Raw genomic sequence first — 15,482 nt, 5'->3', positions numbered from 1 at the left:
ATTGTTATATAACTTGATATTTACCCAAATATTTGAATACAGTAAACTGGGGTACAAGAAAGAAGCAAAAGAACTGGAAAAACTACAACTCCCATTGTTGCATTAGAACTAGTTAACACTGAGCACATCTCACACAAGTTCTGCTGCATGGCTTACAGAGGTTTATGTGGAGTAAAGCATGAGCAAAAGCTGCAGGACAACTCACTCACATGCATTTACTGCATGGCCATGCAATGGAGGACATAGGCGATGATTTGTACTTGCATGCTCAAAACAGCTGCGTGTCAATTGTCACTAACCACACACACACACACACACACACACACACACACACACACACACACATACACACACGTACACACGTACACACACGTACACACACGTACACACACGTACACACACGTACACACGAGTTGGATGTGAGCTCTAAATGCCAGAGTAGGCAAACACCGTGAGGGTGACAGAAATTTATGGTATCCGAGACACTTAGAATTAAGACAGATAGGTTCTCACACATACAAGCTGATGCGCGCACACACAAACAGTCACGTGCCAAAGCTTGTACACACACACAAAGTTGAGATTTACAGTGTGGGTGGTGTGAGCATGATAACAAGGACACCTTGTTCAGCTGCTTTTGGTAGATGCAAGCATAAATATATTGGAATAGAGTTGAAACAAAATATGGAGGTGACAAAACACACTTAGTCAGCTGAGCCCAAAACACATGTTTTTACCCAGTATGCATAAATGACTGAATACATAAAACACCCACACATCTTTTGGGTTTCCCTGCAGATGCATGTCAATGGTATCAGTTCAAAACGTCAATAATGGAGAGATCACAGCATTTGATGAAGAACACACAGTGCTAGGAAAGCTGTTGGGTACAGCTTTTTATCCTTCAATCTACATAGATCTATATATTCAAAGCCCATTTCATTCTCTACTGACCAGTTCTTTGCTCTTTTCAGAGAAGGCTTCCTGCACATACAACCGTCCGACAGCATTATCCATGTTGTTATTAACATAAAGTGCACACTGCCGCCACACAGCTGTCTCTGAAGTTGTGCCTGACAGAGCCTGCAGGGAAAGCAACAACACACAAATCAATTAGAGATAAAAGATTAATCAGCATATTGGTTAAAGAGGCCCATGGCAATTCTTTACTTGCATGCCTGAAATACTTTTCAATTATACTTTGGACTTTGTGAGAAGTAGAGCAGTAGTGAAATAATTGGGAAGATTAGGGAAGAGCTATAAAAAAAAATGCAGGTGAATAATCCAAGTGAAAAATATACTTCAAAATATTATCTTTTACAATTTGTCACAAGACAAACTAGTCAGAAAGCATGTTTTTTCAGTGCAATAGGCACCCTTCACCACTTTAATGCAAATTGCTCGAGCTGCATATTGACAGTTGTTGTCAACAGTAAATAGGTCATATCTATAAAGCTCATTCATAAACTGAAGGAATGGAGGAAAGATGGAAGAATGTCATCCAAGTTTGACTGATAAAATATACTATTTTACCATAATTACCATAAACAAAATCAGCTATGATCAAATCTAGACATTACAGATGTATTAGATTTCTTTAGCTGAATTATTGTATTAAAAAAAAAAAAAAAGAAAAAAAAAAAAAAAAAAAAACAGCCACAAACAATAATAGAGCCCTTCTTGAAGAGCAACCTTGAACTATCATTTCACTTCTTTCATTTTGTCATCTGGTAATCATTTTTACTTTGGAGCTATTACTTTATTACTTCACTGTACATTGTGCTTTACTTGTTAAAATGTTTGCAAATTGAAAAGAACAATTAAAAAACAAAAACTCAAACACTCAAAGAAAAAAAAATTAAAAAAAAAAAAAGACAAATAAAAGCAGGCTAGAAAAGGTACATCTTGAGTCTTTTGAAAAACAGTCTCTGCAGCTCTGAGGCTCTCATGCAGGCTGTTCTGAGGAGGGTAGTGGAGGTTAAGCCTTGCCGTTGATTTAGCCCTGATTTTAAGAACAGCAATCAGAGGACCTCAGGGTCCATGAGGACTCATATTTTAAGAAGCGGTTAAATAACTAAAGATACCAGAGATCATTTAGACATTTATAAACAACTAACCCATTGAGGATACCCTGCACATAATACTAATGGAGTAAGTTCCTCATCAAGTTGGAAGCAACACAGAATTGGTTTATTAGAGCCTGACTGATTCAGGATGGTTTCAGTATGTTACTCAGTACTCAGCATCTTACTCATTTGATCCTTTGCCAATTTAAAAAAAAAAAAAAAAAAAAATAGATGATAGCATACTGATGTAAGCATTTAAGTCTAGTTAGTCATTGTTGTGCTTAACTAAATGTAGCAAATACTAGATCAGCAACTTTGTTGAAAAATAGTTAATGCAAAACAGAAAAAGCAGCTTGATGAAAGGTTAACAGATGAGGGCCCCTGATCATTGGAGCAAATAACTAATTCAAGCTGTTCCTACAATCATGTCAATGTATTTGAACAGTATCCATCATTAGCAACTGACAATAAAACATGTAAAATAATTCTACACACCAAGTTGATCAAGTCTAACCTGCACAATGGCTTTGGCTGATCAGTCAATCCTGTCACTCCTAAAATGGGCTCTGAAACAAGTTGATAAGCCTGCCATTCAGCCTAACTGACTGAAAATACACCATGGAAAAATGAGCCACATGTTCAATGAACTGTTTAACTCTAAACTTTAAACTGGCTTGAAATTGCTGAAAATCAAATCAACTTGTTATTGTGAACAAACTTTGTCAGCTCATCCATCTAACTGGTTGCAAGCTGGGTTAGATACCTTAACTGGGAAGATGAGATGCTGGCAAAGCGACTGAATCAAATGACTCTTCCAAGTGTAACATGGCTACTCAGGAGGTTCTAAACAACTATACTGACAATGACAGTCACCACTGACGGCATTGGGGTTGGCATCCACAGGCTCTGCGTCTCTGAATCTTAACCTGAATTGAGCATTAATAACTTCAAAACTGTTTTTGTAGGACTATAATCAGCTGCACCTGCACTTCTGACATAAGCAGTACACCAAACAGTGATGGTTGGCACAGCTACAAAAACCTGTTAAATGATCTAATAATGAATAGCTGGGGTTGTATTTATGTGTATCAAGCCTCGACTTTGTCAATGACTGCATATTGAACTAAAAGTCTGCATGAAAACCACCTGCTGCGATTAGTTGCGAGTACTTTGCTTAGTCAGCTGGTCAATTTCTGATCCGTGGTTTATCTGAATTCCATGAAAACCCGATTAAGAAAACTTAAAATCATATTTCTTGGGGAAAAAAAAAAATAACTCGTCAACTTTGCACAAAGCAAATATTTCTAAGCTTGTCACTCAAATAAAGCAGCAGAAGATTCACATGTATGTAATGTTGGGTGTAGTTTCACTGCAGATGCCTGCTATAGATTCAGCAGAGAGATTTCCAGAGTTTGTTTTACATCACACTTCAGTGTCATGTCTAACAGCTGAACACCGTCGCAGAGAAAATACCAAACGAGTCAACATTTATAATCAAAGACAGACGGACAGACGACGCCGTCCACACATGCTTATGTGACAGACCTATGGGAACTTAATCATTTCCTCTGTACCAAGAAGCTTTACATTTTGTTATTCATTTTTAAGAGGATTGGAAGCCAATTTGAGTAATTCAAGATCCATCATGAAGCAGCTAAAACTGCACAGCTCACATTTGGGAAGGGTGGGCTTGTTAAAAAAAATGGATGTTTAATTAAAATCTGCTCAACTATTGCTTTGGGGGAAGAAAACAAAAACAGCCTAACAATATGTTTCAGACAGTGCACCTAAAAAGCATCTTCGTCAAAACCAGTGTAATTGCTGTACCTTGCGGAAAGGCTTCCTTGTGCCTCTGTAAGCTTTGCTCAGGCCCACCACCATGTTCATGACAAAACGCCACACCATGTAGTTCTGCAGATCCCTAAGGAAACAAAGCAGAGTCACAAAAGTTTTCCTACTCACACAAAGCTACACACAACCACACCTACATACTCATGAACATACACACCTCTTTGTGTATTTAGCCAAGACGAGATTGAGCCTTCTGTAATAGTTGGGGGAGTAGTTTATGATTTTCTCTGTGTCAGGAATACTGATGTTGACGGTATCCATTATCTTAGCTGTGAAGTAACTCCAGTCAAACACCTTCAGGATGAGTAAAACACAAAGAGAGAAGAAAAAAACATGGATGAGAAAGGTATAATGCAAACAGAATCTGATAGGCAAAGAGTTTATTTCTACCTGTGATTCAACCTCAAGAGTGAAGTTGGCGTTTAGGTCTCCCAATTCCATCTTGTTATAAAGCAACACTGGATTGTTCCGATCCTCTGGAGTATCAGTGGCCTCAAAAAGAGCAAGACAGACTAAAATCAAGAAGGCCATTGCAGCTGTGTTACTTTCTAACATGTCCGCTTTCAGTGCAGCTCAAGAAGCATCAAACATATTTAGCCTCCCAAAAGGCCTCAAGTCTGTAAATGTCACAGTGTGAACGGTTAGACTGCCTTATAAAAATGAGAAGCGGTTGGAGGGGAAGTGAAGCGTATCTGTGTAGTGCCAAACAGAGACCAAGCCAGAGGCCCAATGACAAAACTGAAGAGCAGAAACCTGTTGATGTCTGAGGAAAGTCATGCTGGGATCAGACTGGCTCACAGCTCGTCTGACACGTTCGCTGAAGTTTGGACTACAAGGGGGTGACAAAGGTCATACGGCTTATAAAAAGACGTGTGGAGCTGAGCAGATAATTCAAGAATATTGTCTTTTCCTTTGGACAATGGAGTATCATTGTTTGCAGGACAGATATTTCATAACATGTTTTATGGCATTAGAAAAGTGAAAATATTAAGCAGTCAGTTTAACAGAGCTGCCGCCAACGCATTTTCTGGAAGTTAATGTACAAGGGGCTCAATGGGTGAGCCTAAATAGAGGATGACTCGATCCGATCTTTGTCAGAGCATGAGCGTACAAGCTGGCTCGAAGTGATGACAAGGGGTGCGTGAGTCGCTTGTCTCTAAAGAGGAGGATAATACATTTAATGTTGCGATTCTAAACAACCATGATCTATCGGAGCCATCAAAAGGTTAATGGCATCATAAATCACTGACTAAATAAACATGCCACAGAGGCAATGAAACATTTTCTGGTTAATGTACAGCCCAGAAGTAAAATTATTCAACAGACTCCATGACTTCAGTCATTATTTAATACTAGTATTTTGCTGGCCATCCAAACAACACTGTTGTGTTTGTGTCAATCAGATGATTGACATGTGTGCCACTGGGAGGTCAGAGAAGCCTCCAGCAAATATGCTGGCTGATACGCAATTACTCAGTGTGCCGTTTCTCATGGAAATATAAGCAGAGTACGTGAGAAATGTTTAGAATCAGTTATGTTACATGTTGTTGGTCACTTGTACAGTTCCAGAGGTGCTTTGCAGATTTGCCATATGGAATCGAGGCATAGCTGCAGTTAGATCGTCTTCCTACAAAAAGCAAAAATGTATATTTAATATTCATTTTTCTCTGTCAGTATGCATGCTTACATTGGCAATGTCCCTCTCCAAGTCCATAACTCGTGTTACTTCCTCTCGAATACTGGTTTCATTTATCTTCAGTGCTCTGTCAGAGCGGATCAGTTTGGTCAGGTCAATCATAAACTGCTCGTAGGCCCGACATGCCTGTGAAACACAAACTTGGTAATGTGTCTTTCAACAAAATGAAGTGATACATATTCACATATACACTCAGACTAGTTTAGTTACTGTAAGCACTGCTTTCTACATACCAATCAACAGTCAGTTATGAACTGTAAAAACCAGAGCAGAGGATGTCTGCTTCAATCGCAGCACATCTGGTCTGGATTTAGACAGAACCAATTTTTGGGTTTTTTCCTCTAAAATTTTAATCACTACTTTCTGCTTCTTTTTTAGTTCATTACATTCACAACTGCTTATAATATGTTAACTTGTCATACTTGTAACAATTTCATCTGTATTCTCTGTTTTGTGAAGCACTTTGGTCAGCAGCGGCTGCTTTAAATGTCCTATATAAATAAACTTGACTGACTGCACAAAGTGTGCACATAAGCAAAGGTTAAAATCATTTTCATGATGATATAGTAGATGCCCTCATCCGTTGGGTTTTCCAGAACAAGCTCCAGGGGATTTGGAACCAGACTCCATGGCACTGAACCAAATGAATGCCTGGAGTTGGTTTCATAGTGTATTAATTATGCTACAAGTGCATGTGTGTGTGAATGTGGAATTTAATGTGCACCTCTGCATAGGGCCCAATGCAAGCGTAGTAATCTCTGGACAAAAGGCCAAGGCTTGTCTGCTGGTCAAACTGGCAAAAAATATTCAGCAAGAAAGGTTGAATGAGTGATGTTAAAGTAACTATATGAAAATGAATAAAGAGACATGAGCTTCTCAGCTACAGAAGTCCATATACATGTATGATGTGTGACTTGGAATCTCTGTCGTCTGTGCCGACAAAGAAGTTAACCAAGAGTTGAGTCCCATATCTCTCGTTTAACCTGGCAATGACATCCTCCAATCTCCAGGTTCTCCCTGAAGAAATAAGATGGAGGGAGAAGTTTAGAAAAAAGGCCCACAAATGTCATCATGCTGTGATATCACTGAAAATGTCTTCTGTACCAAAGGTAGTCTCCCAGTTGTCCACAGCTATGGGCCACTCAAATATGTCATGCAGCATGTCAAGTAAAGGGGCTCCTCCTCTGAGCTCAATTAAACCTTAAAAGTAAAAAAAGAAAAAGTTACTTCTGGGGGGATACAATTCAAATATTTGTGGAAGCTCCTCCTGCATTTATTTAGTTTATCCAAGCATAATTCATTCCAATTTTGGTGAGATTTCAGACTCATTTGATTTTACTACTTCTAAGCCCAGATACTTTAAGTCTGCCGCACAATGTTGTAAAGCTGCCAGACTGCAATTCTCATAATGAAAACTAATGAGTTTTAATGATAGTTTGGCAATAAAAGCTGAATGCAGATAACCTTCAATGTTAAAAAAAAAAATTTAAAAAAAAAAGATCTTAACATCGTGTGCCTGCTGACTCACTCTCATTGGTACAGGACTTATAAAGGGTCTTAGCCTTGGTGAGTGCATCAGCTTCCCCCTCCACTTTTTTTTCAAGGACACCTGCAAACAGAGCATAAACAGAGCAAGTATGAAGAAGGGAAACAAATAGAAAAGAGTGCAATGAGTGTACTTGAGGTAATGTGAACTGGGGGACTGCGAGTAGGATGTGAAGTTGTTTTCATCTTAGTTCAAAAGAGACTGTTGCTTTAAGGCATTTAATTATTCTAAACTAGGGACTTTGTCAGAAAGTACAATCAGAGGAGATTTTCAGAAGCCTCCCAACAGAGCGCATTCAAGAACAAAAACAGGCATGTTTTAAAATGGAAAGAGTAAAGCATTCTATTTTCATAAACATATTGTAGCCTCCTGAAAGCAACAGATATTTTGCATGTGGCAGTTCTTACAAAGTCTGAATATTATGTCTAAAGATCTATACTGGACAAGCACAGCAGCTGTTATGCAAATTATAAGCTCCAAATATTGGAGTCATAGTAAAGGAGGTGCTACACTACTTAGAGATTTAAAGAACTTAAGTCTTATTATGCAATTTTTGCTCTATTCCATTAATTACATTTTAGACAATTTAACTGTTTTGTTTAAATGCAAATCATAAGTTTAAGTTATCAACTTCCAAACAGTTTGTACAAATATAGTTGAAACTATGAAACTGAAAAAAAAAAGTAAATGTTTTCATAATCATTAAGCAGCTTTGTACCCTCCACTTTTTAGGTGAGAAATTATGGAAACATTCAGACTACAAAAAACTGGACAACTGTTTAAAAAAAAAAAAAAAAACCTCCAAGAGCTGTAACTCAGACCCTGCAGCCCTTAGTTGGCATGTTACATGCTTAGGTTCATAACTGCGCAATTAGCAAATTGACCAAACACGTATAGCTCTTTTGAAAGTGTTAGGACTATAGCACAGCTTAAATTACCTTTGCATCAACAAACCACAAGACTCCTGCACTAATGTCCTTTAGACAGACAAAATCCACAGCAGAGATATTTGGAGATAAAATTCTCAGCACAAAAACACCTCATACCAGCGGGGAAGCACAGTGACGACCTGGTCTTACCTGCTGTACCAGGACCCAGACATATTGCAGCTATTAAGTCAGCCATGATCCCTCAGTCAAATGGGAGACTGACTGACAACTAAGCGAGTACATCAGCAAATTTACAACAGAATGGCTGAAAGAGAAAAATATCCAAGTGTTGAGATGACCCAGTGAAGAAGCCCAGACCTTAACCCTTATTATAATGCTGTGGAGATAGCCCAAACTCTTCAACTTACTTGAAATTAAATATCCAAGTGTTGAGATGACCCAGTGAAGAAGCCCAGACCTTAACCCTTATTATAATGCTGTGGAGATAGCCCAAACTCTTCAACTTACTTGAAATTAAGCTCTACGGAAAGGAGTTGGTCAGATTTCTTGAACAATTTTAGAGACAGAATAACGTCAGTAAACAATTTCATGCAGATAATGCCATGTGCAGCTAAAAGCTTTTGAAGTGAATACTATACTTTTCTCCAACAAACATTGATGCTGCATTTTGGGAGAATTTTGTAAAATAAATGAAATTAAAAGCTTTGTTTTCTATAATGAATAATTTCATTTCCATACGTTTTTTTGTTTGTTTTTTTTCTAATACTTTAACATTTTAAATACAAGACATTTGCTTCCTTCAGGTTAATTTTACAAAGTGGTGTTAAAATATTTACTTAAGTAAAAGGCACTTCCTCTCCTAAGAGCCACAAATCTGAAGGGGACATAGTATAAGGGCCATTTGAAAACAAGAGTGAACACCACTGCTTGTTTTTATTGCCCATATTCATTGCCTCTTCAACACCTGTTGTGGTCATATAGACGCCAGTTAGCTCAGCTTCAGGCTGAATAGTGTTTCTAGGAAGACAGCTAATCAAAATGAGTGATAAGTGTTGGGTTTGTAAACCTGTTCAGCAGAGAGGAAGGACAATGGAACCAGTACACTCTTCCTGTGTTGCCCCAAGGTACTCACTTGTATATTGTAGAGCAATGGAGTAACATTTCCCTCAGGAGATGCTGTCACTTAACACATAAAAATGAGATAAATCTTCACATCATCAAGCCTCAGTCTAACATCCACCCACGCCAACATCTCCAGTTTTAGAGTTTGCTGAAAACCACTGCAGTGAAAGACAATTATGACTGTAATTCAGGTAGACTGTTTGTGCGTTCATAACAGCTTGGGTTCAGCTTCTGTTTGTGCTTTAGTGACAAAAAAATAAATAATCCTGCATACTTTAACAAGTAACCACAAATATTGAATAAGCTTGTCATGAAAGCAAGAGCGGGTGGGGGTAGGTAACAGGTCTTTGAAGGGAAGAAAAAAAAAAAAAAAGAGAAAACAGCTTGTTTTGTCACACCAGCAACTTGTTACTAGTTATGATTGACAGCATATGTTTTTTTTTTGTCCAATTGCTTTGATGTAAAACCTGGCACTTGTCGAGGACACGGCTCTACTTAGTTATTCTGAAGGTTAATAGAGAAAATATATAATTTCTACAACAAATAGGTCATAATTGACAAGACAGATCATTTATTTGAGCCTGACAGTTCATTCTTAACCTCTGAACAGAGATAAATGTTCTTTTGCCAGTTTTGTGTTCAGTCTTTTCTGTTTACAACAGCCTGGAGACTTGGTTTTGTTTTAATCAGTAACTGAATGCTTTAAAGACATTGTGAAATGAATACTACATGATGTAAACCTCTATTAAGTCCAACTGCCTTGTAATAAACTGCCAGTACATGCAAAATGTGTGTAAATGGCTGAACTCATGATTGCTGTTTCTATTGTTTATGATAGCTTGGAAGAAAATAACCACCATTGTGCAGTTTATACTTTAAAACCCAATGTCATTGGACATTTATATCACAAACCTATTCCCTAGATGTATATGTAAATAGTCATACATGTATGCATTGTGAACAGTCTTGGAGGAAACTCATTAGGTTTCTAACATCACTGTTTGGCTTTAGCCTGGTTTTAGTATTTCCTAGGGGTGGGGGGCCTCGTCAAGAATTAAGATTCCATGATTACACTGGTGTCAACTGGTTTAACATCTCAGACGGTGCATGTCCCCTGCATTCATAGAGTGCAGACACAATCAGGTTTGCCAGCCACGTTGAGCTGCATTACGTGCTTCAGAACAATGCATGTACCAGTTTCTCACCCTCCCTTCTGTCTTCTGAATGCAAAAACTAGGGTTTTCGATTAAAGCACGTTTGCTTGTCACTTTTGTTCAATAGACAACATATGGGATAGAAAACAGCATTAACCAGCCAACACCTCTGAAACCAACCATGCTTTTCAAGCAAAGAAATGGCATGTAATTATATAAAGCCTACATTACACCACAGCGTTCATTAATTTGATGGTAAATGAGCATGTGCTCCATTTAAATATGCTTTGCATAACTGAAAACATTAAAACTTTGAAGGGCTCCAAAAAGAATTTTTTTTTTCTTCCCAGTTTTTACGCTTACATTTCATACATTGATCCAAGCCAACAATATCCAAAAATATAAAAAGCAGCTTTGTGGGGCTCATTTGATGCCTCAACACGGACGAGGGCAAGGTGCTCCTTAAAGTTCACAACTGTTCACTTGCAGTCACTCATGTTTAATTCTGAGAGAAGAAGAAGTCAGACAGTGATGGCCTGACCATTCCCAAAGCATCAAGGCCAACTGGTTGCAACAGAGCAGCATAAGTAATGGTGATAGCACTAAAACAGGACTGCCAGCAGGATTAGTGCAGGCAGGACCTGACCCAACATGGAAGCAATTAAATATTGATCCTGGATTAAGGCTCATTAAAAGTTGATCTGTGTAAAATTTCATATAGGTAGCTTTCATGAATCTTAAGTGTGTTTAGCTGATGGCCGATTAAAAGGGTAGACTTCACCCACTCTCCTCTCCTACATAGTCTCCAAAGTAAACTTGATGAGCGAGCAAGTAATGAGCTGTTGTAAGGAGGGTTAAGCACGCCATTTTCACCGCCTCATGCTACACAGACTTCATTTTAGCAGACTAAAGACGCTTCTATGCAAAGAGGATTTTCTCCTTTTCTGTTAGATGCAAGCATTTGGTTTTTATAAGCAAATATTTGCAGACAAATACAACTGTTTGGCTTTTTTTAACCAATTGCTTTTAATAAATCTTTCAAAAGTTGTTAAAGTGCTTCAGACTCAGACATGGTGATTTTTTTCCACTGCGCCTTGCATTTGTCTCTTGGCAAGAAAAAAAAAAAAAAACCTCTCAAAACACAAACTTTGAAAATACTTATCAGAGAGGATTATCATGCAAGTAGAGCAACCCTTTGACTTTGACAAGGCTTCACAGATCTAAACATGACTTTGGCACTGCCTGTCAGTCAGTGTTATCTCAAATGTTGCATCAACAGATACACACCATCACGCTCCTCATCTCAAAGCAGCACCAGGATCAATACAGGAAGAGGATGGATCTTAAATTACACAGAAAGCTGACAAGAAACTTTCCCCTGAGTGCACAAGACATCACTCTTGTCACCAAGTTGAGATTTAAAAAAAAAAAAAAAAAAAAAAAAAAAAGGTAAAAGGGAGACATTTTTTTCCTCACTTGTTGATAATTTTGAAAACGGGAAAAATAGTGTTGAGATAAAAATGGTAAAAATGCAATTAAAATGGGTTAAGGAACTCCTGATATTTAGATTTTATGTATAGAAAAAAAAATTGTACTTTGGACAAATATCTGTAGCAAAGCAGTAGCACAACAGAGCTTATGAGTGACTTGCGGTACCCCAGAGTTTGTAAAAGTAGAATGGGAGGATATAAAAATGCATTTCTCACAAGGAAACAAGACTGGGTTTGATGGGAACACACCCGCTCTTTCTCTGGGACCAAGTTTAAAATCTTTTAGATAATCTCATAGTTTGAGGTAGTTTAGCAATCCATTAGTTATGCTACAATTGGTTTGAACCTCTCAGGTACATCCCATATACATCTTCTCTTTGCCGCACTGCTCTACATTTTCCAAGTGTGACAATATTGGCATGAACTTTCCTTTTTCTTCTCATCTCCCAGCAGGTCTACCTTGCTAAGAGTTGGTGTCTGTTGATCCCTCTGTGCAATCCTCTGCACCCACACCAGTCACAGCAGATCGCTGCGCTCCATGAGCTGGGTCCTGCCACAGTTTTTTTTTTTTTTTTCCCTCCTCGTTCTTTTTTGGTGGGGCCGGTTCCCCCTTTCCTGCCATGGCCACCACCTAGTGCATGCATACTCAGGACGGACAATTCAGTCAAGGACTAGATTTTATATAATCCATTGGTTTTCCTTTGCTAGGATCTTTTTAATGAATTTGCATGTATGAACACAGTTATTATAAACTGGACCAGTATGGATATGCTTTACATGAGATCACAACTAACTGCATTGAACTGATTTTGCCAGTAAAGTGCCTTTAGATAACTAATTGTATAGTGCCAATTTACATAGACGGAACAGACCATAGCTAAGACTGCTGCTCTATAACCACAACTTTGCATAATTATTAGCTATGACAGCATCTATTGCCCAACTTTTACCTAAAGATTTACAACATTATGACATGATCCAGAGAGCTGTGGTAAAAGCAATCATCTAAACATTTTTACTGTGCTATGACCTACATGAGGTAGGAGATGTGTTCTAGGAGCATTTATTTATTATATTGCTTCACATCTTGATTGCAATTAAATGTGATAAAAGATAAATTTAGTCACCTGTGGAATAAACGGGACTGAAAAACAACATTTTAGACTTTTCTAAAATGATTGGTTTTATGTCTATCAAGCTCAACTGCGATTCAAAGTATGGTGATCCCTCAGAATCAAGCAGTGTGTGTTCTGTTTTTCCCCAAAAACTACCACTAATACTTTCTCCTACCACCTTTAACTTGATTTCTGAGCTGGTCAACAATATAAATGATGAAATACATTTTTTTTTTTTTTAAATATGGAAGATGAATATCCAAGGCAAAGGGAAGGCATGTGAGGCAAACAACATGAATTACATAATACAAACTGTACAGAATGATTTGCTCCCGACTATTGCGCTCCCATCTTTCCTGTAGATCATATAAAATATGTTAGATGTGTGCTGAATCTACAGAATAGACTTAAGTATCAACCAGTCACGTAAGGAAGAAACAAAAAAACTCAATGGGGAAAAAAAGAAGCAATAATAAATCCCCAACTCCTGCTGAATACAAGACCTTAGAGGTAAAAACCAAAGCTCAGATCAGGGGGGAAAAAAAAAAAAAAAAAATTCTTCTGGACACATTTACTTGCCAATTGTTTCTGTACCTTTAAATGTAGATCCTAGATTAAGATGCACTTATGAGTCGTCTTAATTTCTGAGGTTATTCTGAGCAACACACACTTTTGCACTTATCTTACAGGTCTGGTAGCCTAAAATGAATGCAGATATATTCTTGATGGTTTATTCGTGTTTTAATGAGGCCACATTGTCCCTTGCAGCTTTTTACTCATTTGGACAGACAACTTGCATTGTTCCACATGCAATCTTTTCTGATCCATGCAGGCTTTTTTTTTTTTTTTTGATAAACCGGTGCCAAAACACGCATTTGCCCAAGAGACATTTTGTAGCCGAGTGTTCAGTTACTTCCAGCCTTGCAGTTTTATGTGTGAAAAGCCTCAAGAAAGCTTTCAGTATTGACATAGCCATAATTGTCAGCTTCAACAAGTTGAAGCTGACATTTGGAAGCACAGAGTAGTGTTCTGTACATTAAACTGAATATGCTGAAGCACAGAGCTTGAACAAAGTCTTTTCCAGATACACTAGTCTTTATAACTCACTTTCAAAATGAACCCTCTTATTTTCTTTATACTTCAAAGAAATCCTTCCCAAAAATCACTGGCTTCACATCCTGCATGAATGCACCTCACTTCAGCCTCTCTGCCCTTTCATTTCTCTAATCCTCCCATTTTCTCATTACCATGTAAGCACTATTTATGTGCTCATTTAATTGTAATGAAGTCCTGAGATAGAGACCCTTCACAGGGCGCTTCCTGCAAAAGGGCACAGATCATGTGTGCGAGATTGGATTACTGACTGCCTGGTGCTAATGTTTAACCACAGCAAAGGTTTCACATTTTAACTCTCTTTCACACAACCACATGCAGAGTGGTAGCTCATCCGATGTGTGTGCATGTTCGAAGCCATTTGTGAATGGATTCTCCAACATCAACTGGCACAGATACCACATGCATTTGACCAGCATGATCCAGAATTCAAATTTTAAAGCATCCCTGTGCATTCCCAGTCTAACGTTGATTGCTTCTCATTCTGCAGACCATTTGCCGCATGTTTTTAGTGTTACTAGGTTTGACTCAGTTGTGCGATGAAGAAAATACCATTTATTACAAGAAGCAGCCAAAACTAAAAGCAGTTGAATGTTTGGAAGGAGTGAACTGCTTAATCAACTGTGAGGAACCAATGTATGGATGAGTAAAGACTGCTTATGAAATATCCAGTAAAGGAGAACATCTCCATTAAAAACCTCCCTGAATTACCATGTTAAAGCTTAATTTTCTCTTAGATTTATCATATGAAACTGGCTTTGTATGAGATAAGCATTGTGGATTTGTTTTCTAGTTGGTTATACAAGACATTTTCTGGTCCAGTTTGTAATTTTCAAAGGGTCTGAAGAGAAGCACTTTGAGTGGAACTTTCAGGTTCATTGATCCCTAGTCTATGCAAGAAAAACAAAATAAAGCCACATAATAAGCTTTTCTGTGACAGAATTGATGAAACAAAAACCCTCTAAATTGATTATAGGAGGATTCAATCATCCAAAAATGACCAAGGTGACTTTCTCCAAGGGTGCAACTTCATAAATAAAAATTGTGACCCTTTCTTATCGTTCTGTCTAACTGTGCTCTGAAAAGGCTGCAAAATCAGGAAAATGTCGTCCTTACTAGACAAGCTGCAAGACTGATGTACAAAACCCAACAGCTCCGTTCATCTTGTTGCTGGTGGAAATGCCCCTACAAGCCTGTTTGAGTAAGCTGTGAAAGCTACTGTATCAGCAGAGAGGCCTTCTTGGAGGAATGAGCACCATCTTGGAGAAAATTCAACTTGTCTAAAACCCAATTCTACAGTCATTTGGCAGACGCTTTTATCCAAACTTGCATGTGATAAGTGATCATTAACCATAGTAAATAACCCAACTTGCATGTTTTGTGGGTAGGAGGAAGCCCGAGAAGCCACGCATACAAAGGGAGAACATGCAAACTCCACA

The 15,482-nt window shown here is 38.2% G+C and overlaps 1 protein-coding gene across 1 annotated transcript in view; it reads right to left on the bottom strand.

Annotated features, from left to right (window-relative positions):
* LOC306760690 (neprilysin-like) overlaps positions 1 to 15,482 on the bottom strand; it is a 42,119-nt gene that overhangs the window by 6,717 nt on the left and 19,920 nt on the right. Inside the window, exons 5-13 of the mRNA XM_079246654.1 lie at positions 7,142 to 7,222; positions 6,718 to 6,813; positions 6,512 to 6,630; positions 6,338 to 6,406; positions 5,605 to 5,739; positions 4,308 to 4,409; positions 4,075 to 4,211; positions 3,894 to 3,987; positions 955 to 1,083 (exon numbers count right to left, since the gene is read on the bottom strand). Coding sequence (XP_079102780.1) covers positions 955 to 1,083; positions 3,894 to 3,987; positions 4,075 to 4,211; positions 4,308 to 4,409; positions 5,605 to 5,739; positions 6,338 to 6,406; positions 6,512 to 6,630; positions 6,718 to 6,813; positions 7,142 to 7,222 — 962 coding nt within the window. The remainder of the gene's footprint in view (positions 1 to 954; positions 1,084 to 3,893; positions 3,988 to 4,074; positions 4,212 to 4,307; positions 4,410 to 5,604; positions 5,740 to 6,337; positions 6,407 to 6,511; positions 6,631 to 6,717; positions 6,814 to 7,141; positions 7,223 to 15,482) is intronic.

Source organism: Telmatherina bonti, assembly GCF_933228915.1.
Source record: "Telmatherina bonti genome assembly, chromosome: 9".
Classification (NCBI taxonomy): Eukaryota; Metazoa; Chordata; class Actinopteri; order Atheriniformes; family Telmatherinidae; genus Telmatherina; species Telmatherina bonti.
This window is presented reverse-complemented; position numbering and strand designations above follow the sequence as displayed.